Below are 25364 nucleotides of genomic sequence, written 5' to 3'. Positions count from 1 at the left end.
GTAGCAGCTGACGATACCAAACGCGACGAGTAACATGATCCACGCGGCGCGCATCCACCTGTGCGTCGCGCGTGTACCGGCCGTGCGTGGCACGCGCGACGCACCGACCGACACTGACGACGGGCCGCACACCAGGAGACGGGGGCGCGATAACAGGTGGCTCCGCGTCGCGGCAGGTGAATCGTCGTGGCTCGGGGGCTTTTTTTGGTGCACTGTGTGCTGCTGCACGCGAGCTGAGCTGACGCGAGTACGAGCGTTCGTTCGTCGGTTCCCATTGTTTTTCGCCGTCCCGACCTCGACATCTGCCTCGGCCTTGCGCGTCTGGGCCCGCAAAAACAGCGACGGTAGGTGCGACATTGCGTCACGGAGGATCGCACCAGGTGATCGGATGGGCCGTCGCTCACCGCGTCGATGACGCTCCATCTCCGTGCGGGAACGTGATGCGCGCGAGGCAACATCGCACCAGAACGTGAGGCACCGAGTGGTGTAACGCACGACGTCGCCCACCTCGGCGCCAAGAGGAATCGCACGAGAACGAAGACGCTGCGAGCGGTTCGCCGTACCTGCGTGACGGAGCAGGTAAGCTCGGACGTATGAAAGGTCGCGGCTGCGGCAAGATCAAGAGCGAAACAATGCCGCCGTCCTCGCACACCAACTGGACGAGGCCGTTGCTCAAGGGCGGACAGGCCATGCAAATGCAGATCACGAGGCAGCAACACCAGCCGATGACGACAACGGCGACGATGATGGCAATTGCGACAACAACATCGTCGACGGCTGTTAGTGCTGCAGCTGGAGCACAGAATCAAAACGCGACGGAGCACCCCGCGACGCCGCTTGATAGGAGGATCAAAGTAGTTCTAGTGGGTGATGGTGCAGTCGGTAAGACCAGCCTGGTGGTGTCGTACTCCACAAATGGCTTCCCTGGTGAATATGTGCCAACCGCATTTGATAATTATAATGGTTTGTATAATTCTGGATATATTGATGCATCTGAGCGATGATTTAAAGATATATCTTGAAGCAATGTATTGGGTTGGCCAAAAAGTAATTGCGTTTTTTTTTTATATAAATAAAAGGCGAATTTTTCATGGGAAACAAAAACTTTATTAAACAATATATTGTCCATTTTGTTTGATTATCTTTTGCCATTTTTCAGGCAACTTCATGATTCCGCGCTCAAAAAAGTTCTTATCTTTTTCAGCAAAAAACAATTCCAAGAACGATTTGATATCCTCATCAGCAGTCAAGGTTTTACCATTCAAGGTGTTTTGCAAAGAACGAAACAAATGGTAATCTGATGGTGCCAGGTCTGGCGAATATGGTGGATGTGGTAACACATCCCATTCAAGCTGCAACAATTTTTGACAAGTGACCAAACTTATATGTGGTCTAGCGTTATCATGGTGAAACACAACACCTTTGCGATTCACCAATTCTCGACGTTTCTGTTTGATGGCATCATTTAATTTATCTAGTTGACGACAGTATACGTCTGAATTAATGGTTTGATTCCTTGCAAGCAGCTCAAAATACACAGTCCCACCAGACTGACAGCATAATCTTTCTTTGGTGAATATCTGCTTTTCAAGTGCTTTCAGCAGGTTCATCACGCTTGCTCCACCATTTTTTTCGTTTGACGTTGTTGTAGACGATCCATTTTTCGTCGCCTGTTATCATACGTTTCAAAAATGGATCATTTTCCTCACGTTTCAAAAGAGAATCGCAGATGTCAATACGCTTAGTGAGATGAATTTCTTTCAGCTCATGTGATACCCAAATATCGAGCTTACTAATGTATCCAAGTCGTTTTAAATGGTTTTCAACACTCGATTTCAATATGTTAAGATTCTCAGCAATCTCTCGTGTCGTTAAACGCCGATTGGAATCGATCAGTGCCTTTATTTTGTCATCATCAATTTCGATTGGCCTTCCTGAGCGTGGCGCATCTTTCACATTAAAATCTCCAGATCGAAATTTAGTAAACCAATTTTGACACTGCCGCAGTTTTAAAGCATCTTCGCCATATACATCACGTAACTTTTTATGAGCTTGTATGAGGAAAATGTTCTTTTTGATTTTCCATTTTGAAATCGACGACAAAGAAACAATTGTTAACGAAATCGTGTACTTTCTTTTTCTAAAACAAGCTTGAACTGTGAGTTGTTAACCTACATAATGAATTTGCGGTTTAGAATGAAGTTAGTTACATTTCAAGATATCTATATGTCCATCTATTGGAAAAAAACGCAATTACTTTTTGGCCAACCCAATAGTTCTGAGATAGTTTCAAAGTTAGAAAGACCTTGTGCAAAATACAATTTCATAAAAATTAATGTAAAGCTACTAATTTGTATATGTATATATACATATATATGGTAAAGTTAGCAAGATAGTTTTGTTTCTGTTATAATTGACTGTCATTTGCAATGTTTTTCTATATTACCTTCTTACTTTGACAGTACTAATATCTTTGTTTTCTTTATAGTGGTCGTTAACGTTGATGGACAACCATTAAATGTCCAGCTATGTGACACAGCAGGACAGGACGATTTCGATCCTTTAAGATCATTGTGCTATCCTGAAACAGATGTGTTCCTAGTTTGCTTCAGTGTTGTATGTCCATCATCTTACCAGAGTGTGACTTCTAGGTGGATTAATGAAGTACGAAAATATTGCCCCAATGCTCCAATCATTTTGGTGAGATATACATGGACTATATATTTATATAAGTCAATTATGCAATCTATTTTCAAAACTTAATATTACTGATATAATATGTTTATATTATAATATTAAATAGTACGTATAATGTATTATTGAAATATATCATATTTATAAATAATAAAATATTATGGTAAATTAATAAGTTTTGAAAATAGATTGCATAATTGATTTATATTATTACATGTATATTTTTAGCAATAGAATTTTACGCAATATGCTATAACACAGAAAAGAAAAATGTATACACATACTGTGTATTTTTTTATGTATATAATACATACATAAATTATGTATAAAATAATGTATATAAATTGCATATAGCAATTGTTGTTGTAATTCTGTTTTAGGTGGGGACAAAAAGCGATTTAAGATCGGATGTGCGTTTGATGCTACAACTAGCGAGATACGGTCAGGCGCCGATCACGACTATCCAGGGTCATCAATTGGCGCAGAGGCTAGGCGCTGTTAATTATGTGGAGACGTCCGCGTTAACGCAGCACGACCTCAAAGAGGCCTTCGACCAGGCGATAGTCAGTGCCCTCAATACGCGGCGCGGAGGCGCCAGCTTATTCTATCGGCGTAGGAAGCCGCCCCCATTGTGGCGCAGATGGCTATGCTGCTGGGAACGATCGTCTTCGAGCGAGACCTAAACAACTCTAGAGTAATGAACTCTGTACTTCTTTAGAATCCCTCTGTGATCATAGGCGGTCGCTCTTCCCTGTCAGAATCACACCTCTCTCTGGTATCACGTACCCACGACATAGGTTTTTTTGAATTTTTATTTTGATATGCGAGAGTGCAGAGAGAGAGAGTGCAGCTGATACATTGTTATTGAGATTTTAGGCAAACGGATTGTTTCAATATATGTATATACGATTATGGCAGCGATCAAAGAGAATATATCAATAGATAATTTGAGAGTGGACGAATTGACATTGACACGAATTTTTAAGTACAATTATTGCTCCAGTAGAGTTCGTTCATCTCTACGGTTCTAACATGGTGTTTTACGCGTTTTGCGTGCTAACTAATAACTGCCCAGTATACCAATATATGATGTGAGGTAGAAAATAATGTGTGCCAGTAATAACGATGCCTAAATAATTCTCTAATGGACGTAAACTGTTCTTGACAATTATTCGATGCTCGGCAGCATTGTAGAATTTGGTGCTTAAGAGTTGCTCGACACTTGCATAGTATCAATAGAAGGAGAGAGAGGGAGAGACACTTGGTTGTATGGGAGCAAACGTTATAGTTCGAGTTGCAATTCTGACAGACGGAGCAAATGCCGCCCTTGTAAAATTCCTGAAGCCGTACGTGGCATAATTTATTGTAATATTAATCGTATTAACCATTATTTTTGTTACTAGTATAGTAATTGGCTACTCGTTGGTTGTGATTTTTCGTACATGTACGTATATGTCTGTTTTAACAGTCGTGATAAAGATCAGTTTTCTCCCAGTTCTCATCCAGGGGATATTAGATGGCCCCTTTTTGCGACCACGTGGCGTATATAACGATTGTATATTTTTTACTTGTTGCAACATCATACATATACAAATATATATATATATATTTATTTTTTAATATCTTTGATATATCGGTATTTTAGTAGAGTAACAGTAGCTTTAATCGCCATTTTCGCAAAGCGACGGTAATCGTGTGACATCACATGTATTTAGAATTTATACAATACAAGTGACGCTGATAATGGATGCAATGATATTTCGTATAAAATATATGGTTTTTATATATTATATAACATATGTGATGTAGTAGTGTTTCTACAAGCGAAACAATTAATGATAAGAGAATATCGTATACAATAATTAGCGGGGAGAGTAGTAGATGCGAATAAACGCGAGTACTCGACGATCTATACGTACTTGAAGTCGATAGAAAAGTTGCTGTGATCTTAATCGAAACTTTCTTCCGGTGATTTTACTGTGTGTTGCATATGGAATTGTACGAATAAGACTGCAGGTAAAATTCAAAAATAGTAATAATGATATCTGCATAATATCATAGGCTTAATTTACTATAATACTTTACTTTTATCATGTGGCACATCAAAAATAAATTGTATATAAATAAGTATTTATTCATCAAATTAAAATTGTATTTGTTATTTACAATTTTATACCTGAAAAATTAGTAATAATATTTTTTACTACAATAACATTTTTCTATTTCCTTTTATATTTTGTAAAATTTTAATTAATGCGTGATTACGCATTAATTAAAATTTCCATAGTCCTTATTTTGGTCTTATTTTCATCAATATTCTTTTTTATTTAATAAACTTTTGATATAATTTGATATTTTTTGACGATTTAAAATCATTCTTTTCTGAAAATGATAAATGTATGATATGGTATAAAGTTTGGTTAATTATTACTTTATTCCATAAAGCATCATGTCGAAGTTATCAGAATATATTTCCACAGGAAGTTACACAAATTAAAAGTGAGAGTGATTATAGCTAGAAAACACACGTGTTGGTTTGGAGCGGCGAGGTATTAGGAAAACATATTTCAATAGGAGGTTATAGCAAAATAAAATTTACAATTAGTAAGAAAGTATAAAAGCTCTGAAGTAAGCTTTGGATCCAAATTTAAATTTAAATTCAAATTTCATTTCAAATGTAAGGAGCTAGAAGTAGATTTCTCTCTGGTCTTCTTATTGGTAAATTTGATATTAGGCCATCATAAGTGACAAGAGATGAAGCGATTATAACTCTGGCGCCAATTTTCAAAAAATACAATTTTTGTATAAATAATGCATTCTTGGAAATCTAAATTAAATCTTATTTTTTACTTAAATGAAGAAATGTTAATTCAAGCTAAATGTAATAAATATTTTTCAATATTGTTGTATTTTTCTGTTTTTCTTTTATAATCTCAATCTCCAGAATCTCATAGGACATACACATGTATGTACAAATGCTTAATTATTCATTTTTTCTATCTATCAATAATTTCAGCGACTGTTTTTAATGTAATTGCAGTATTTATATCTACTAACAATTCATATCTATGCAGTCAGTTGGCTCAAAAGATCTCCACGTGCGCTCGTGACACTGACCCTCCGCAAAACAATGGCGAATCGAGCGCTTGGCGGATCGAATGCGCCTAAACAGTTGTACAAATATTTATTGCGCGAATGCGAGAAACTGCCAAAACACACACAAGAATTTTACAGGCATTCTGTCAAACAGGTACGCGTACAAAATATTTTTTATTCTGGTAATAATAAAATATTTAACCTAACCAAACTACTGTACAGCTAGAAACTAAGTGTGGATCATAGATCTGAAAGAAACGGAACTATTTCTCGTAGAAAAATACCTTTAGGAAATCTTTAGGAAAAAAAACAAGTAGGAAATCTTTTGTTACCAACTTTCAATTGTTAAAAGTATCTTTTTCTAGAGCTTCAAGCAGCATGCTTCGGAGTCAGACGAAGAACGTGTGCAGCAAATTATGGAGAGAGCGTTGCTAGACGCCAAGTGGGTAATACAAAAGGTATTATTGCTGTCAGTTATATCAGTTATAGTCGAGGTTGTATGGTAGAATTAAATTAACGAGATAATTTTCTCCCTTTCCGACAGTATAATCAACCAGGCAGTACTCCAGTGCCAAAATAATAAATTGATATACATTGTAACATATATGCAAATATTAGTATATTATTAGATAGAAAAATGGACTTTGAACAGATTGCTAGTGAGAGCACTAATAGCAGTGCCTCACAGTTTTGGAAGGCCGTTGCAATCTGGATGAGGAATCCTCATGTTGTGAACCGTAGGATCTTAGCAGCGCAAGAGTTACTAGCAATCAATGTTAATTGTAACGTTCTGGATATCTTTGCGCATATTAAGAAGCTGCGGATCCAATCGAATGATTTTGAGTGCGATTTATCCTTAAAGGACATAAAACATTTATTAAACACGTTAAATATCATGGAATATTATCAACCACATGAATCCATCAACCCAATTGAAGCGTCGGACGAAGACAAAGCTTCTTATTTGTACGTGAGAAAGTTACTGCCTCGCACTACCCAAATGTTCTCGTCTGCGTTGGAATTCGTATTCGTCGATAAAAGATCTGCCAGCATCACTTGTTTCTATAAGCCAATTGTTCAAGACAAACAGCCTCTGGGTCCAAGCATGGCATACAGCGTACAGCATCACGAGTACAATTCCACGTGCATAAGTATACATAAATCGGATAACAAAGATTGCAGCAAGAGTCACGTCTGGCTCAAGTCCAAGTTCTTCCCACGTTTGATAAAGTGGATGGGAAGTGAGAGTAAGAGCAGTGGCCCAAAAATTAATTCTCTTAACCTTGTGTCTGTAGAAAGGTACACCTTGTTGTATAATCGACTGAAAGAGAGATACGGCACGGAAATGGTGAAGATGTGGCCAGAGAACACGGATCCAGCTAAGTTCGTTTACGAGGACGTCGCAATCGCGACTTACCTGCTGTTACTGTGGGAGAAGGAGAGGCTGGAAAAAGATATGCGGAAACTGCAATCGTTTGTCGATCTGGGCTGTGGAAATGGTCTCCTCGTCTACATTTTGTCCAGCGAAGGTCACAGAGGAATGGGGATTGATTTGCGCAAAAGGAAAATTTGGGATCTGTTTCCAGAAAACACTTGTTTGCAAGTATGCAAAAGAGAATACTGTATTATCATATAGTTAAATAAAATTAAATATTGCAGTAGTCCGTAATTAAAAGCTTTTGTTTCTCTTGGATTTTATTTTTATTTTATTTTAGTCTGATTTTTTGTTTTATATTATATAGGTCAGCACGATTGTTCCGTCTTCGGATACCGTCTTCCCAGAAACGGATTGGATCATAGGGAATCACTCGGACGAGCTGACACCGTGGATTCCCGTGATTGCCGCACGCAGTTCCCACGAGTGCCGGTTTTTCTTGTTGCCGTGCTGCGCTTACGAGTTCGATGGCAGGAAATATCGGCGGGACAATGCCGCTGAAAGCCAGTATTCGGAGTATATGTCCTACATTAGAAACGTGTGCGAAGACTGTGGCTTTTACACATTGGTGGATAGATTACGCATTCCGTCAACCAAGCGCACCTGTTTCGTCGGTTGGAAGCGGACCTACGCAAAGGAGGATACTGCGACACGGGACGCAGACATCCGGAGGATCATAAATGCGAGATCAGCGACGACACTTCCAAAGGAGACCGTGGAGACCGAAACGAAGGAAGATTTGTGGTCCACCAGCTTCAAACCAAGGAGCACGACGGAGCAAACGAGGAATTGCACGCAGCTGGATAGAGGATTGGTTCTCGACATAGTCAATACTGTCACGGCACATCTCTTACGCACTGGCCGCAGGATATCGCTGGAGCGGAGACCTGGTGAAACGTGGAACGCTGGTGGACAAATCAGCATTGGCGACGTGGCCAAGCTGGTAGCGCCCGAAATGCTGCGTCAGCTGCGAAACGAATGTGGCGGATTGCAGACGCTGTTGAAGAACCATAATCACATCTTCTGCGTCGTCCAGGGCAAGGTGCAATTTAGGATTCCCGGCAGTAGCGCTGCTGGCAAAAGAAAGAGAAAGAGGGGAAACGGTTGCGCGCCTAGGAAAGTGAAGCTCTGCTGGTTCCACGAGAATCATCCTGACGGGTGTCCCGTTCCTGAAATCGACTGCGACTTTCTGCACTGAGATTCCTTCGTTGCTTGTCATTTTGTATTACAGTTGTTTTATTCATATTCAAGAGGAGCCTACTAGGTGATGTATATAACAATGCGCTTTATTTTAAATAAAAGAAGGTAAAATATCAGTTGTGCATGGCGCCGCTAAGGGTAGAAAGAACACATACAACAATTCCGATATAGCTCAGCGATATAAAATGTAACAATATTATTACACAATCGATTAAAAACGAACTGCATTAAATTATGCCACCAGTACTGCTATGTTATGCACAATATAGTACTGAACTAGAACAACATCATCGATATACTGAACACACACACACACACATCACAGTTTTCATTGTTTCTTTAAAATTTAATATCTCTTCTGTTCAAAAGCGTAGCAGTTAATCACCAACGATTACCGGTAATCACCACAATTACCTGTAATCGTTTACAGGACAGTAGTTAATGAGCACGTTATGTTACATAGCTATGTTACCTCCTTCGCGTCACCGAGTACATATTTCCTCCTCGACAGGGACCACCTTTTTACAAAATGTTCACTTGAGAAAATCGACTACAAATACGTCGTCCAGATTCACTAATTTCCCATCACTCCCTTGATTGTCCGGCAGAAGCGCGTTCAGCATCTGGCTGTTTCGGAACTTTTTCGACGTGTCGCTCGCCGTCAGCTGATGAACGCGCCTCAGATGCGTCTGCAGGTTGCACTTCTGCGTAAACGAGTGCTTGCAGTGCGGGCAGGGGTACGGACGATCGCCGGTGTGATGCTTCTGGTGCAGGTGCAGCGTGAACTTCTGCGCGAACGACTTGCCGCACAGCTCGCACTTGTACGGCCGTTCGCCCGTGTGTATCCGCTTGTGCCGTTCCATCTGGTACGGTTTCGTGAACGTCTTGCCGCACACGTCGCATTCTTTCCTCGACTGCATCGTGTTTTTAGTCGTCTGATTGCTCGCGGTCGTCGACTGATCACTCGTCTTCGCTTCGGTCGTGTCGCCACTGTTCGCCACCTGATCCTGCATCTGCATCATAGATACAGACGGTACGCAATCGTTTATCTGGATGACCGCCGCCGTGGCCGCATCGCTCGCGTTCACGGTGGTCTCGGTCGGTACCTGGCTGCTTATCACCACGTGATTAGTGTTATCTAAGCTGCAAGTCTCCGGAAAAGGATTCGGATTGATCAACTCGATCACGTTGGTCGGCATCTCGCTGCCGATGCCGGTGTCGGAACTACTGGCCGCCGGCTGCGTCAGCAACGTGTCATCCGTTTGGATGGTGACGAGACCATTCGCCAATAAAAACTGTAGATTCGCTACCAGCTCGTTGCTCTCGTTCATGGACAGCATAGAGTTGTTGTTGAGAATCGTCGTCGCATCGGGGTGGTTGAACGTGATTTGATTCGGCAGTACTGCCGCCGCGTCGAGATTCACCGTATGTTCCATGGATGCGGAGTAGTTCAAGTTTTCCGACGACACGATCTCGTCATTGATCACAGACGTTGTCGCGGTTTCCGCCGCCGCGCCACCACCGTCGACCACCGTCGAGCTATCATTGATCTTCTCGAGGCTAGCTGCCGCTTCCGCTACTGCTGTAATCTTCAAATGTTTCGGCTTGCGTTTCGCGCCACCCTTGTGCTCCCTCACGTGCTTCAGCAGGTGTACCTTTTTGTGACCGGAAGTGCGGAATCGCAGGTCGCATATCGGACACTTAAACGGTTTCGATCCTGCAAAAAGATTGAAATTGTAAATTATTTCTCTTTGAATTTAAGATACGACGAAAACATGATAGAAAAATAGGATAGTAAATATTTATCACGCACACTATTATTATTCAAGAAGTTACTCACCAGTATGCAGTCGCATGTGGACCTTCAGACTGCCCTTCGTAGCAAACATGCTGTTACAGACGTGACAGCAGAATGTCTTCTTACCCGTGTGAACTTTCATATGCGAATCCAAAGTACACTTGACCGCGAAGCTCTTGTTGCAATGATCGCATTTGTACGGCCGTTCGCCCGTGTGCGTGCGGATGTGCCTGATGAGATCGCTCGGTTTGCGGAAAGTTTTTGGACAATACTTACACTTATTCGTATACTCTCTTTTCTCTTTCTTTTTCATGTTCTCCTGAATAATACATTCATTAATTATGATTATTATCACTCGCGCAATCGGAATAAATGTTAGACGCCAATACATAATTAACAATGACACTCACATCCGGATAGCCCATGATCTCTCTCTCGGCAACCGCGTCCATTAGAACTTTTTGGGACACCGACGAGTCCGGATCTAATTGGACATCCAGTGTTGTTATCGACGAGAGATCAGAATTCGAGGAGATCAGTTCTTTCTGAGAGCTGTCTGCTTCCATGGACGAAATATTCCAAGCCTCGGTGTGGACCTTAGAGTGTAATTTCAGTTGCAGTCTGCTGTCCAATACTTTCTGGCAGGTCATGCATTTCCACTGTCTGTGTGACAAAAAGCAAAGAGTTCCTGGTCTTTCATCGAGTTCGGGGATGCTCTTTATCATCGTAGCAGTTAAAAAAAAATTACTTACTGCTTATTCGTGTGCATCTTCATGTGTCTGCTGAGACCACCATTTGTACAAAATCGCAGCGAGCATTCCGAACATTGATACTCCTTGTCACCGCGATGGGATTTCAGATGTTCCTGCGACAATCAATTTTGTCACGCAACTCGGTTTTATAATTTATTAAAAATATTAGAAAAAAAAACAGTGATGGCGTCAAACGTTTTCTGACATACAAATATCTAATGAATATTATTTTGTACCTTCAAATCCTCGGTCATAAAACCTTGATCACCACACATGTGACATTGCAACAGAGTGCTGCATTCAGGTATTCTTGCCGAGCTATTCATAATACCAGAGGAGATCTCCGATTGCATCGTATTTGGAAAGTTTTCCCTAAAAGTATCACAGATTTTCTAATCGCTCAATTCTAGTCTAATCAATAAAACTTTTCACAAAGAATCAGGAGAAAAACAATTCACTTACGTAAACAAGGGATTGTTTTCATTCTCGCACGATGCACCGTTACTTTTCTGTGACGTTTTTTCGGATGCACTCGCACCTTGTATCTCCGATCCATTCGTGGTGTCCGCCTTTGCAATAACCTTCGTGTACTTTGATGGGCATACTTGCGCAAGCTTCACCAATTCAGAACAATTCTCTTTAGGATTTATTATCATCAGATGAGTATTTTTCGTGATGTGAGAGGAGTCTATATTGCTGGCAGTGGTAACTGAAATAGTCCGTTGCTCTTCTTCTTGCTGCCTGCTGCTTTCTCCCAAAGATCTGGGCAAAATGCTGGACATACTCGTGGTGTTGCTTGGGTTCAGACCAATATCTATCTCGTTATCCGTCTAGGAAAATCAATTATATTCATCGTCATATTCTCAAAATATCAATTTCAAAACATCGAAGCAGAATCTTCATTTTTACGAAAAGCTGCATTTACCTGCAACGTGATTTGGCTCATGTCAAACGAATCAAATTGCGACGTGAATATAGTATTGCCGGACGAGTCCAAACTTTTATTATGCTCGTATATATTTAATACCGGTTGTTCCCTGGAGCTATCGAGAGAACTCACATTCGTCTCATCCATCTGCCTCGGCAGATTGTTTCCCAGCCCAAGATTCACACCGATATTAAACAGTTGTTGGTTCAGAGTCTCCTCGATTTCTCGTATGCTTTCCTGCAAGATTTTTCAAACATCACTCGTTTTTTTTTATACTGTAATGCATGTGTATCCTCTTTATTACATTACATACCGGTGTGAGTGTTTGATCCCCCGAGTAATGAGGTAACGTGATGGTGCCGGTTTCATCGGCGTGTAGAGTCTGCGATGTTCCCAAGTTAGTCGTATCGACAGACAAATTCTCTGAAAGCACATATATAAACACATATCAAAGTTTACATTTTTTTGTTCAAATTTTTCATTTTACATTTTTGTCAACTTCCGTGTTATCTTAATTTTCTTTCAAATTTACGCGTGTCTTTTTTTACGTTTATAGAAAACGTACGATTTGCGATGGCTGACGTTGTGGTATCCGTTAGCAAGAAGGACTTCTCCTTTTCCGCGCTGATATTTTGAAACTGGTCGGAGAAGGCCTGCGTGAAATCTGGCGCCATTTGCGGCTGGAACGATACTTCCATATCTTCGGCGAGGGCGATGCCTTCCGATAACGTGGCAGTAGGTTCCTTATCCTGGCTCAAAGACTGTTGTCTGTTCTGCTCCTGCGTCTTTTGTTCCTCCAATTGCTGTTCCAATGCATGTGGATATTTTTTAAATACTTATTATTCTAGTCATCAACTAGGCTTTCTACAGAAACGTTAATATACTAACCCGTTGCGCTAGCTCGTGCTTATGTATCTTCATATGCTTCCGACAATTGACGTACGTCTTAAATGTCTTGTGACAATACGGACACATAAACGGCCTTTTATTACTATGCGTAACCAAATGCCTCTTCATGCTACTCTGCGTGGAGAATTTCGTGTTGCATACTGAACAACTGTACGGCCTCGCGTCATCGTGCGTATGCAGATGAGATTTCAGAACACTATTAGATGTGAACGTCCTGTGATGGAACATTAAATATATTTATCAACGAACATTTTACCAAGCGTATTGAATTAGATTAATGCAATTTATCAGTTTTCGCTATATGATTTGTAGAAATAATAATGTAAGGTGAAGAAACTTTATAAACTTTGTGATCAAATCGATAAATTAAATTAAATTAAGTTAAAATAATCAGAAATAAGATTCGTACCTGTCGCACTTTGCGCACTTGTAAGGACGCTCGCCCGTGTGCCGGCGAAGATGCTGCTTCAAGTGGCTGACTTTCCTGAACGCCGCGTGACAGAACAAACATTCGTGCGGCCTGGACACGCCGACGTTGTCGTACAATTGTTTTTGCTTCGATTGCACTTGCGCCACGCTGATTATATTGCCGGTGTCACTAATGATGAGCGGTTCTTGCAGCACTACTTGCGGTACAAGACTCTCCGCTTCCAGCGTTATCTTGGACTTCTCCCGCGTGTGGCTCTTCATGTGATTCTTCAAAATGGTGCTCGCGCTGAACGACTTATCGCAAATGTTGCACTTGTGCGGTTTCGTATGCAATCTGAAAGAAAGTAATAGATTTTGTGCATGAACATCTATTCCAGGGTACAGCGATAAATACATTCGTAATGACTGGAAAAGCAGTGCATTTAATGATACAATTCATACAATATATCTTTGATTAAGATATTATTATATCATTCATTTGATTTAAATATAAAGAAAAATTGCTAAAAAATCGGGAAACTTATGTTACAGATTATGTGATCCAGAAAATTTATGTTACGACCTAATAAAATAAAAATTTATAAATCCGTAGAACTTATATATTATGTATATAAAAATATATAAAAATATAAAAAAGTACTATTATATATATATATATTTATATATATATATTTATATATATATTTCTATATATATCTATTTATATATATATAATTATATATATATATATATATAAATAGATAAGTAATATTCAGAAAAGAATAAAACGAAATATACACAATGAAAAATATGAAGTTAACCAATGAATTAACTGAAAGCAAGAAATGCGAGATACGAGAAATGTACATGTATGAGAAATAATCGAAACCTACCTCATGTGAGCAGTAAGACTACTATGGCAGGCAAAAGTTTTATCGCAGGAACTGCAAGCATATTTCTTTGTTCCAGTGTGAGTCCGCTCGTGTGCTCTCATCGTCGACTTGAGTGCGAAAGAACGCACGCAGTACATGCACTGAAAAACGTAAAATGACGTTTATTATCAACGATTTATCGCAAGCGATCTTCAAAAACTTCTAGTCCACGTACCTTGAAGGGCTTCTCTTGAGTGTGTACGCGCAAATGGCGAATCAAATCAGACGGTTTCTTGAATTCTTTAGGACAGAACGAACACGCATACCATCGTATGTTCCCTATGCAACGTTGCTTTATAGTAAGATATTTCCTGCAAGCATTATGAAATACTCGATATAAAATAGATTCTCGCCCAAATCACACGATAACGTACACAAATTTGTTTCTAAGTGAAAATATTCATACATATTTTTCAGTTATCAGGTAATTTGTTATCGCGACATTATTTTATATAGAATGACGAATATTACCTCGCTGTAACACCTGCAGTTTTATCTAACAGCGTGACATATGTTGTTGGCGAATCTGTCTTTTTAATCTCCGCGGATTCTATGACCAGAGGGACTTATTAAACATCCATTTTTTTAGATAATAACTTATAGTAATAATTACATTACACAACAACATATTAATTTCTTCTCCTCTTTATATTCCGTATTTATATGTAACGTTTATCTAAGAAATTTACCTTTCGAAGTAACTTCATTTTTGTTTGGCAAACCACTGTTCTTCAACGCTTGCTGTAGGATATTGTTTTGTTCGACATTCATCGTTAGGACTGCTGTGGAATCCGTGTTATTATTCACGGATCCAACGGCAGATTCCAACGACGCCAATTGCGATATAACACTGTCGACCGTTGCACGCATGTCAGCTTCCGATGAGATGTTGGAATTAACTTCCGAAGATTTGATGGCCAATTCCTAAAAGTCTCCTTTGAAATTCTGTTTGTTTTGCATAACAATTAAGTATAATTACCTCCTGGGAGTTAGAATGCATTCGTTTGATATGGCCGTTTAAACTGCCCAGCTTTTTGAAGATGCAAGAACAATAGGAACAGGCATACGTGGGCTCACCTTCTGGCGCATTGTGGACTCTGAGTATATGCGCCTTCAAGTTTCCTAAAAAATGTAAGTGCAATTTTCAATAGTAAAATAGTTCGAGTTTCAGTAGTAAAAAGTGAGAAATAAAAAGCGAATGTTTGGAAGATAAAATAGAATAAAATGGAATAAAATGAAATAATAGAAACAAAAATAAAATGCTACCAATATACCATGCACAAATTTCTGTACCTTTCTGACTGAACTTGGCGTTGCAGAGACTGCACGTGTGCGGCCGAATGCCATTGTGTTGCCACATGTGGATCTGCAGCGAACTCTTTTGCGTAAACGCCCTATTGCAGACGGTACACTACGAAGATAAACATTCATAATGATGGATCATATAAACATGGATGTTTATTCGTTTATTCATTTTCACAATTTCTGTTTTATTATGCAAAATATTTATTACTTTGAAGGGCTTTTCTCCGGTGTGTACCCTGATATGTCTCATCAGCTGACTCGGCTTTTGAAAGGACTTCAGGCATATAGTACATTTGTACATCGTTTTATGTTTTGTCCCTCTCTTAGTTTGCTTTACTATCTTCGTTTGTAGCTGCGGAAAAATAAACGTGATAAAACTGCCTGATAAAAAGGCGTGATCTGTTTATTAGAGGCACACAAAAATGATGTCGAAGAAAGTAAAGGTTTTATATTAAATAAATAGAGGAAAAATAAAGAGAGTAATGATGCATGGCCGTTGTATTATTGATTCGCTTATCAAATATGTAATAAGCCCTTCTTGCTCACCCTATAATGCTCGCGAATGTGCAATCGGTAGAGTGCAGGTTGCACGAATTGTTTGTTACATAATTTACATTTTCGCACATCCTCGCTCGCCCACTTTTCCCCATGGAGTTTTAAATGCGCGTCCAACTGGGCCTGCGACATAAGAAGAAGAAAACTTATAAATTTTTTTCAAATTAATGCAAAAAGGAATCATTTTAGATTTCAAAGTTTCTCTGTAAAGTACACGCGTCTCAATAATTTTTTTTTATTCTTGAAAGCATTGTTATAATTATAGTGATGATTATAGTGATTTAGGAATTATCTTAAGATTAATATACCTTATAATACTGAGCGCTGATTCCAAGAGCGAGATGGAACACGCGTGTGCAGATGAAAAGAAGCGCGAAATTTAGGCAGTCTACGGTGAACGACATATCGGAAGACAGCGCTGCGTTTCGAATTATATCGTGTAACATAAAATGATATGCGCCGGCAGGCAGTAGGTACTTATATGGTGGCAGTGCTTGGAGCAAAAAGTAGGACGAACACAACGCATTGAACACAACGTGACCCGCCGAATTTATCGTCACTATCAATCAGTCGTTTCAAAGGAACACTTTTCTTTGCAGTATCTCGGCGATAACGAACACAACTTCAATGTGAAATTTAATTGTTATTATCGAGCTGCAAAAGTAAGTTGAATGACGTTCGATGTGCAGAATCTCGTCAATATATTAGATAACAAAATCGAAGATCGCTCTCGCTCATACAAAAAAACACCAGCAAATAAAGAGCAAAATAAAATCGAGATCAAATCACTCGATTTCAAAAATTGCAATTTATGTTTCCTTTTGTCGATAATCGCAGTAGTACGTGCGACAATAACGCGACTCCACGTGATTACATCTCATGCAACAGTTGGGTGACTGAAAAAACCTCGTGTTTCATTCTCTTCTTTTCTCTCCCCTCTCTCTTCCTCACTGTTTCTTACTACTTTAGTTTTTTTGTTTTCTCTCTAAAAGAATTTCATATCGAACATGCAACAAATTTTCTCTTTACTCTCCATTATTCCATATGCTTTTTTTCAATCTTTCCTTCGCGGATTTCATATGAATAGTGCATATAGCATAAAATTCCGTTTTTTTGCGCTCTCTTTCCGTCTCTCTCTTTTCGCAGAGTGAGTACCGACGGTTGCGAGATGAATCTCGAGATCGCTCGGATTACCGTGTCTCCTTAATTCGCCGCCACCGCGACTGGTATCGCGCCTCCGAAGGAGGACATTGCACTTTTTCCGACACGCATACCGCTCGCGGTCCAGAGCCAGCAGCTTCCTCCCCGCACGCCGATTGATCTTCCTAAAGTCGGCTCCTCTTTCTCGCCGCTCCTCCTTCTCCTCTTTCTCCACCTCCTCTCTCTTCCGCCTACGGCCCTTCGTACTCCTCTTCCTCTTCCGCTTGACCGCCTTACACGACCCCTCGCTTGATCGTCGTCCCTTTCTTCCTCCTCTTCTTCTTCGTTCCTCTTCCTCTTCCGAAGTTCGATTTCCTTTTCTAGCACTTCTTCCGTAACGATAAGATTCTGGCTGACCAGCGAGCAGTCTACCGCTCGCATCTCGAATTCCTCAAATATCGCCGACAAACGCCACAGGATGGGTTGGCGATCTGCATAAGTAAACTTGAGAAACTTGCATAATTCATAAGTCCGTGTAATTTTACGACGATTTTAATACTCCGGATATATATGATGACAAAATAAAAGGCTGCAACGATCTAGATGCTGTCTTTGCGATTTGTCTCTCGATGCGATACTATATAATCAGTCACAATAATTGTTCGCAATTTGAGGTGTAAAAATATAACCCCGTAAATTTAACAATGATATATTCTCAGAATTGAAAGAATAATAGTTCTCTTCTTAAACTCTTCACGAACCTCCTGCGAAAGAATTTATTTTGCATATCCGAAAGGCTGACAGAAATCTGCAGATCGAATCGGTGATGTGTTTTGCGGAGGTGACACTTTATAGCAAAACGCATATCGAACAGCGAAACATCTAATCGCGTTGGACATAGCAATCCAGGAAACAACCTCCGGCTTCAATGTTCCGCCCACCCTCGAGGACAGCACGAGCGCATCTTTATGCCACAGCTACTACTAGTTCATATTAAGTCAAATTTCATTTTAAAAATATTTGATAGAAGACCCTTCTCAAGAACATGTTATCGTGAAGATTTCACTACGCGGAAGAATGATAGAATATCAATGGTAGAATCCGTTTAACGCATCTTCTCTCTTTCGGCATTTGGATGAGAACGAGTTTCAGGCATCAAGAATCATTACACTGCTGGGACGAGTAATTGGCGTGTCAAGTGTCAAGCGGACTCGTGCCGTTGTACAAACGCGAATGAACAACTCGCCGCCGAGGAGCAAGAAGATCGATGGGCGTTCTTACGGGATGGGAGTTCCTAAAATACAAGCCCGAGGCGAACGTCATCAATTTCTCCGTATTAAATCGCCTTTCTTCTCGCTGCTTGCGTCACGTCGTGAAGACACAGATCCCGCTGATCGCTTCTCTGTGGTGTTTTCTTCGATGCGTTACGATTACATTGCTCTCAATTGGATTATTATTGTTTTGTGCATAACACACACGCGCACACCTTTGCGAGAGATCAGTGTCATACCGAGACGAGCTCTTCTGCGAAAACACTCGATCTTCCATGTACCCCGAAGCGGCGCGACGTAATAATATCCATTGATCGTTTTCGAATACTAATGCGATTAAGTTTAAATATCAGTCAGCACTGACGAGCACTCCTTCTCTCTCCAGACGGAGTCGATATCGAGTAATATTTTCAGGGTTAATACTGCTAATAGCGAGTTATCGAAACGGCGGCTACATCCTCACTCTTCCCAAGTAAAGTTCAACGGTTCGGTTCTTATCAACGACATAACGGCGGCCGCATTATCGGCGCTTTTATTTCGCCTGACGGTCCTTCCTTGCCGCTGACTTCTTCTTGCCTCCCTATTGTTTTGTATACGTCATCCTTTATTTTCGCGCATTCACCACGAAGCACGTACGCGCCGAAACGCATCGACCACCAATTTTACCATGAATGATGAAACGTGAATCAATTATTTATGTCACTTTTATCAATTTTTTTCACACATTGTATCACATCGCGTACTAAGAGGAAATACCATCTGCTTGAATTCCAGCATGGAGTTCGGTTTTCGAAGAAAGACAAGCGGGCGGACCACCTCGAAGATCTTTCAAGTCCAGTGCCAGAAAAAATATACAAATCCGTAGTGTGTAAAAAAGCGTGCTGGCACTATGCGTTACGTCCCAAGAGAAGAAATTTCTTCTTCTTCTACATATTTCTTCGGCGGTCTTTCGCGCAAGCAAATGTTAAGCAACGGACGTGGCGTGAATCTAATTCAGGATTGAATACCAGTTAATAATTGACGCAAACAAATAATTAATTTCGATGATACGCAACACTTTCACTGTCACGTCATTCTTCTATTTCTTCAATGATGAATCGGCTATGCAAAGGTATGACACACTGATAACAGTTTTAAAAGATGTGACTGATTTTAATTAATTACTGTGCAGATACTTTGTCTAATCTAGATAAAGCAAAATGCACATTTACGAGCAACGAAATGTAGATTCTTGCGACACACATTGGTAACGCATGTGTGGAGGTTTTCAACTTTGATAAAATCGTTCATCTCTGTCCGGAAGCAAATACATTCGTCAGCGAGATGACAATCGCGAGCACGTGTACCCTCTGCGAGTACTTGCTGCCCACTGACGAAGCGGCTGTAAATGTCGCTTACATCGTCGTCGGGAGCGTCATACTCGCCGTCATCGTTATCGGCTCTTTCTCTCCTCGCGAGTTAGCCTGTCCTCAGATTCATTCGAGAAATGTCACGATAGGCTAATCAGACTATGACATTATCTTTAAAGTCTTTATATAAATTAAAAATTGGACTTGAAACTTAATAGGCTTCTTGGTTTTACGTAATATGCCTTGTTTTTCTTTCTTCTTTTTTTATATTTTTCTTTTCTTCTGGAATGTAATTTTTAGAAAAATACAAGTAATTGTTCTTTCATTTGCTATCATATTCTCAATTTTTACATCAATTTCTTCTTCGCTTTTCTTTTCCTCGAATAAAGTTTCAAATTTAGAGTAAATTTATAATTAATTATCTTTATATATCTATAATAAATAATTATCTTTACATTTGATATTAAAATGTTTGTTTCCTCTCTTTCTAGTGTTCTATTTATTTTTAATAAATCTTCCAACGTATACACATCGACTTTCTGTATATTTAATATTTTTATATAAAATAAGTAAGCATTTAATAAGTATGATCGAATTGGACAAGACGGATGATGCGCGATGCAACGCGTTTCTCAGAGTTCGTCCCATATTTCATTGTCACACGCACGCGTTCCTGCGTGTAGCATGTACGCATATACGCATGTCAACGATCAAATGCGAGAGCAATCGGCGAGAGATCTGTGTGAGATCATACGATTCGGTTGCGTAATTTGTGCGTGCCGCATTAATATGGCCGCCACCGCCGCCTACTTACTTACATTTTACGGCCTACATCGCTATCACGGCCACGCACGACCGTTACGGTGATCGGCAAGTTATGCCGATAATCGTCACTGTTTCCGTAAACCTTTGAAATTATCCCGAGCACGTGGAAAGTGAAATTTAATGCGCAACGGGAAACACGCACGCTCTTCTTTCCATACCGATCGACCGAAAAAACACTTAATTGAGAACGCGGCGTCGCTATCTCGAATGTGATTCATTAATTCCATTCCTATCGAATTATTTCTAACAGCGCTAATTATACGCATACGTTGGTGTAGTAAAAATAAAGCAGCTAAATGTCATTGATGCTTGCGAAGTCTTTCAAGGCCGATTATCGTTGGCATACTTTGACGACGCTATGAGATAATTCGTCCTCTTAATTTTTAAGAGCATTCGGGGGAATTATTAAATCATCTCCTCTATTTATCTAGTTGCCGACTCGACTTTAATCTGGTTACGAGAATATTCAGTGAGAATCGTTGGTTCCTATCATTTTTTCACGTTTGATCTTGGTTGGCAAATGGTGGGTAGATAGATAAGTCGCTATGGGTCATTAAGATCGACCCTCGTTTAAACCGAACAAGATCATCCTTATCCCCAGTATCGGTGACACATAAAAACGTATTCAATCGAAATTGTCGTTTTATCTGTTAGACTCATCAGCATTATTAATTATTTTGTAATAATGTTGCTAAACTTTATTCTATCGTACGAATGTAAAATGTACTATCATGCAAAACGATAATAGAGCAAACAGGAAACACTCAAGCATTTAATACCTTGATTTTTAGTTGCAAGTTAGCAATTTATGTACATCGTATCTGTACAATGATGTATGTTACTTATGAGTTGGTCTGCGCGATCAGCAAAAATATATGCGGACAGGACAGAGCATTGATAAAATAATCCTACAGAACGTAATAGCTTTTGAGTGTAAACAGGCAGTCTCAGAGCTACCAAGAAGAGAATTAAACAATTGGTTTTAAAACGATTTATGTTCCACAAAGGTTTATTGTGGAATTTATCAGGATTGCACGGAAATGTGGATTCTATTCAATCGTTCTAAACTGCAAATGAAATACCGCTTCTTCTAAGTGAAAGCAAGGATGGACAATTGAACTTACTTTTGTCGAAAAAGCGTCTTCGCACTCCGTACAGAAGAGATTCTCCTCCTTTTCATGCAGCAACATGTGAGACTTAAGACTTGCCATTCTAGCGTATTTTCTACCACATTCCGGGCATTTCGGATCGCCGGTGTTATGTGTTGCCATATGAAGCGTGAAATTCGTCTGCAACAATAAATTATTACATTATTTAATCTGACCTGATCGCATTGTATTCCAAAAATAAAAAGTAAATTAACAAATTATTCTTTATTATAGACTCTATACATATCTCTCTGCAATCTAACTACTAAGAAATCTATGTATAACAATATTTTTTTATTTCTTTAAAATATAATACATGTTTCCTTCTTTCAAGACTCTGTTAGTGACGGAGAACTTTAAGCAACTCACTGGAATATTGAATGATGCTGGACATTTCGGACATCTGTGCGGCTTCTCTTCGGCGTGATTTTCCATATGTCTGCGATACAATGTCTGTTTAGTAAACTCTTGCCTGCATATGTCACACTTCAGAGGACGCGTATTCTATGACAGAAATATTAATAATATATAACTTTCTCTCCTAAACAGCAACAATTCATGGCATAATTGTATCAAATAAAAAATGGCTGCATTATTACTCAAATATAAATATCCAATTTATATGTCGTGCAGTAAGTAACTAGGTGATCGGAAGTGAAATAACGAAGGTGTTCCTGCTATTAACATACTTGCGAAGTTACCCCAGTTTTCTTTGGTCTTCCTGGAGATCTTTTGCAAAGATTTTGTATGGACACAGGTGCAAGTTCATCTTTAGCATAATTATCTTCCGTTTCTTGTTCCCGTTTATCTGACAACATATTGTCAGTATTGTTAACAGATAGCAAGGGTTCTGCAGTTATTGACTCATTCATATTTTGTACCACTTTCATCTGGTCAACTATCACCGATGCATTGTCAAACTGTTGCACTGGTAACAAGTTTGTTTGTTGTTGCATCCCAGTCCTAGGCAGACTGTCCAAACTTATCTGAAAAACAGGCTAAAAAACAGAAATATTTATTATTCTCAGTAGATAAAAAAAGTTACTTTGTTTCAAGTTTTATTACTATTAGATACTTACAGGACGCACAATAATATTTCCGTCCATACATTTCATCACTACTGATGGCCCCATGTTATTTTGCGGCACTAACGCAACGGGAGTTGCCATGATCTCCAGCGTACCATCTTCATGTTCTGAAAATAGAATTCAGAATTTAGTGGTCTCCTAAATAAGTGCGATAGAATAAATAAAATGCACATTCCATCAGCGGTTTACTTATTTTATTTAACGCTCCAGTCTTAATCATGTTACTTATTTGTACCATTTTAATAGAATATGTTGCAGTTATACTCTCTTACCAGCTACTGCCAAAAGTGTATGGCCATCATCCGTAGTGATAAAACCAATTGGCAACGTATCACTGGCGTCAATGGACTCCATAACTATGTTTTGTTCCGTTAACACGTTAGCAGCCATGTCTTCAACGCAATAACAACCTTCTTACGGTAAATTTACGCTTTATCTACACAAGTCTGAACGAGCACTCAACGTAGCGCACTTGACTGCAATATTCACTGTAACAAAAACCTGCGACTGTAGTTGACAATTAGATCTCAATCTCTGCGCGATCCTAACCTATTCGAAATGTACCTTGCATGAATTTTCAAACGTGCGCAATATTGCTCAGATAAAATCGCGTTCGAACGTATCTCTGTGCCTTTTTTGGTTACGTACAGAGCATCATTGTCGCGATCATGCCTATCGCGAGAGGCTTACGTTTCTCCGCCCACGAAATCCTTATCTACCTCATGTAAGAGACATCCATATGTTGTTTTTTCGCCACTCTCGTTCCTCTTATCGTACGTTCTTTCAATGGGAATGTACGTCCTGTCGATCCTCGCTTTATGTTCGTCGCGGACGTAACGCATAGTTCTTTCTCTCTGATTAATTTTCGTTGGATCATACACAGTTCTTCCTGTCAGTCACTCTCCTGTCAACGAGTCAATGAGAATCAACGTCATTCACTATCGGCGTTCGCCATTGCCACCATCGTGTGTTTACGAAATAACGGATGTGATTAATTACAGGGATTGAAACGTTTATAATTCTTGCAGAGAGATACACATTATTTATGCTAAACATTCATATTCCAATTGACAATATGAAACTTCGATCATTTCTGCAATATGTAAACTCCAGATAAAGTAATCTAAATTTGAACTTACTGAAACTATTATTATCAGCAATTCCAAAGATCAATATAAATAAGAGTATACCATTGGCAAATCACGAAGTTATTGAATTAACTTCAGTAACGGGCTATTTGTTTTCTTTTTGCGTTCATACAAAAAAATATTTCTAAGATTCTTCAAAAACTGACTGCGAAAGAGAAAATAAAGATGGATATCGAAATGTAAAGGAGAAATTATGATAAATTTAATATTAATTTATCAGTCTTAATTTTTTCCTTGTAAAGGTAATATTCCATTTTTTTATTGCTAATATTAACAATATTGATTTTGTCTTTGCTCCTGGAGGCCTGGAAATTGAAATTTTAGATTTAGTCCAAATTTAAATTGAAATTAAATTTTTTAACTTACTTAAATTTTCTTGTTTTTATGTCTTTCTAATAATATAACCTCCCATGGAATTTTTTAATTTCCTCACCTCCCATACAGCACAGAAGCTTGCACCAACATTGCAGCAACGTTGCAACGTTGCAAATTGCAATGCAACAGTACAAAGACATTGCAGAGAGATATATATCCGCAAAATACCAGCACACTTGTAGCAACATGACATTAATATTTCGGAAACATTGCACAATCAAAATTTGTAATTAATTAATATTAATAATTCATTTTATTAAAACATTGGAGTCTTCCTATCCTAACGAGATTCGTCCAAATCTCTTCGACCAATGATGTGTGATGACCAGAATCTGAGCTCGGTAATATATATGTGCATGCAGTGTTTGTCTCTTTCGACTATCTAAAGAACATGGTGGTTGTACAAGCAACGGCATAAATGCCTTCCTTCGGGTATGAGTAACGGTCGGTAACGGCAGATGGCACGACTGTGATGTGGACGGAGGCGGCGCGGCGCACACAGGCGAATTCTTACAAATTCAAAACCTAAAATGTATTAACTATCAAAGAATCATTTGCAGTTATGAACAAAATTAACCATTGTTTTTAAAAAATGCCATTTTTAATCTGACGAGTTCATATTTTTGCAAAAATTAAAAACTAAGTTATTGTTTGTATTTTAATAACATTAAGAACTTATCGATCAAAATGATAAGAACGTGCTAATAACATAAGCATCGCCAGCGTAAACATAGTATGTATACATACTATATATTGTTAAAGCTAAATAATAAATAATAATAATATAAAATTTATTAAGAATATTTTTCAATATATCTATTTAATATATATAAGATATATATATTTAATATATGATATATGGAAAGTTATTCAAGAAATATGTTTGAGACTGTTTCGACGTTATTAAATCTTTGGTGGCCCTGAAAAATAATATATATTACTGCAGATAATGCGAGTTAGTCGCATACAGTGATGACAGCCTTATTGTTTGCGAGTAAAGGTCGTTCT

The 25364-nt window shown here is 39.2% G+C and overlaps 3 protein-coding genes across 8 annotated transcripts; 2 read left to right on the top strand and 1 right to left on the bottom strand.

The window, feature by feature from the left end:
* The first annotated feature begins 221 nt into the window (after positions 1–221).
* On the top strand, positions 222–4843 carry LOC105275493 (ras-related C3 botulinum toxin substrate 1). Its single transcript, XM_011332362.3, has 3 exons — positions 222–963; positions 2489–2700; positions 3075–4843. Exons 1-3 carry the CDS (start codon positions 594–596, stop codon positions 3375–3377), a joined length of 885 nt encoding a protein of 294 aa, XP_011330664.1. The 5' UTR covers positions 222–593; the 3' UTR covers positions 3378–4843.
* A 1312-nt stretch (positions 4844–6155) lies between these two features.
* LOC105275496 (probable tRNA (uracil-O(2)-)-methyltransferase) lies at positions 6156–8538 on the top strand. The gene is made up of 3 exons (XM_011332373.2): positions 6156–6248; positions 6335–7393; positions 7533–8538. Exons 2-3 carry the CDS (start codon positions 6428–6430, stop codon positions 8421–8423), a joined length of 1857 nt encoding a protein of 618 aa, XP_011330675.1. The 5' UTR covers positions 6156–6248; positions 6335–6427; the 3' UTR covers positions 8424–8538.
* Positions 8491–24457, bottom strand: LOC105275495 (zinc finger protein 236). Of its 6 annotated transcripts, none has more exons than XM_011332368.3 (27): positions 24415–24457; positions 23973–24286; positions 23398–23737; positions 23106–23321; positions 22825–22940; positions 22435–22743; positions 22115–22249; positions 21722–21886; positions 16004–16135; positions 15666–15809; positions 15446–15563; positions 15132–15274; positions 14842–15076; positions 14624–14702; positions 14328–14463; positions 14114–14253; positions 13222–13575; positions 12792–13026; positions 12469–12706; positions 12217–12326; positions 11901–12140; positions 11438–11805; positions 11212–11347; positions 10976–11088; positions 10634–10886; positions 10266–10542; positions 8959–10142 (listed from the first exon to the last, which is right to left on the bottom strand). In XM_011332368.3, the coding sequence occupies exons 4-27, from the start codon at positions 23221–23223 to the stop codon at positions 8959–8961; spliced, it is 5478 nt and encodes a 1825-aa protein (XP_011330670.2). In that variant the 5' UTR covers positions 23224–23321; positions 23398–23737; positions 23973–24286; positions 24415–24457. The 6 variants fall into 6 exon arrangements, with proteins under 6 accessions (XP_011330667.2, XP_011330670.2, XP_011330668.2 ...); XM_011332366.3 differs by having other exon boundaries at positions 23398–23926; positions 24024–24286; XM_011332365.2 differs by having other exon boundaries at positions 8491–10142; positions 23398–24286.
* Positions 24458–25364: the final 907 nt, after the last annotated feature.

This window comes from Ooceraea biroi, chromosome 8 (genome assembly GCF_003672135.1).
Source record: "Ooceraea biroi isolate clonal line C1 chromosome 8, Obir_v5.4, whole genome shotgun sequence".
NCBI classification, from domain to species: Eukaryota; Metazoa; Arthropoda; class Insecta; order Hymenoptera; family Formicidae; genus Ooceraea; species Ooceraea biroi.
The sequence above is the reverse complement of the archived record's forward strand: the minus strand, read 5'-3'. Positions and strand labels throughout refer to the sequence as shown.

Excerpts from the sequence above, each read along its gene's own strand:
- LOC105275493 (XM_011332362.3), top strand. The coding sequence starts at position 594 with ATGAAAGGTCGCGGCTGCGGCAAGATCAAGAGCGAAACAATGCCGCCG. Across the intron at positions 964-2,488 it reads CGCATTTGATAATTATAATG|TGGTCGTTAACGTTGATGGA; the intron begins GTTTGTATAATT and ends TTTTCTTTATAG. Across the intron at positions 2,701-3,074 it reads CCAATGCTCCAATCATTTTG|GTGGGGACAAAAAGCGATTT; the intron begins GTGAGATATACA and ends ATTCTGTTTTAG.
- LOC105275496 (XM_011332373.2), top strand. The coding sequence starts at position 6,428 with ATGGACTTTGAACAGATTGCTAGTGAGAGCACTAATAGCAGTGCCTCA. Across the intron at positions 7,394-7,532 it reads CAGAAAACACTTGTTTGCAA|GTCAGCACGATTGTTCCGTC; the intron begins GTATGCAAAAGA and ends TATATTATATAG.
- LOC105275495 (XM_011332365.2), bottom strand. The coding sequence starts at position 23,223 with ATGGCTGCTAACGTGTTAACGGAACAAAACATAGTTATGGAGTCCATT. Across the intron at positions 14,254-14,327 it reads CTCAAGAGAAGCCCTTCAAG|TGCATGTACTGCGTGCGTTC; the intron begins GTACGTGGACTA and ends TACGTTTTTCAG. Across the intron at positions 13,027-13,221 it reads AAGTGCGCAAAGTGCGACAG|GACGTTCACATCTAATAGTG; the intron begins GTACGAATCTTA and ends GTTCCATCACAG.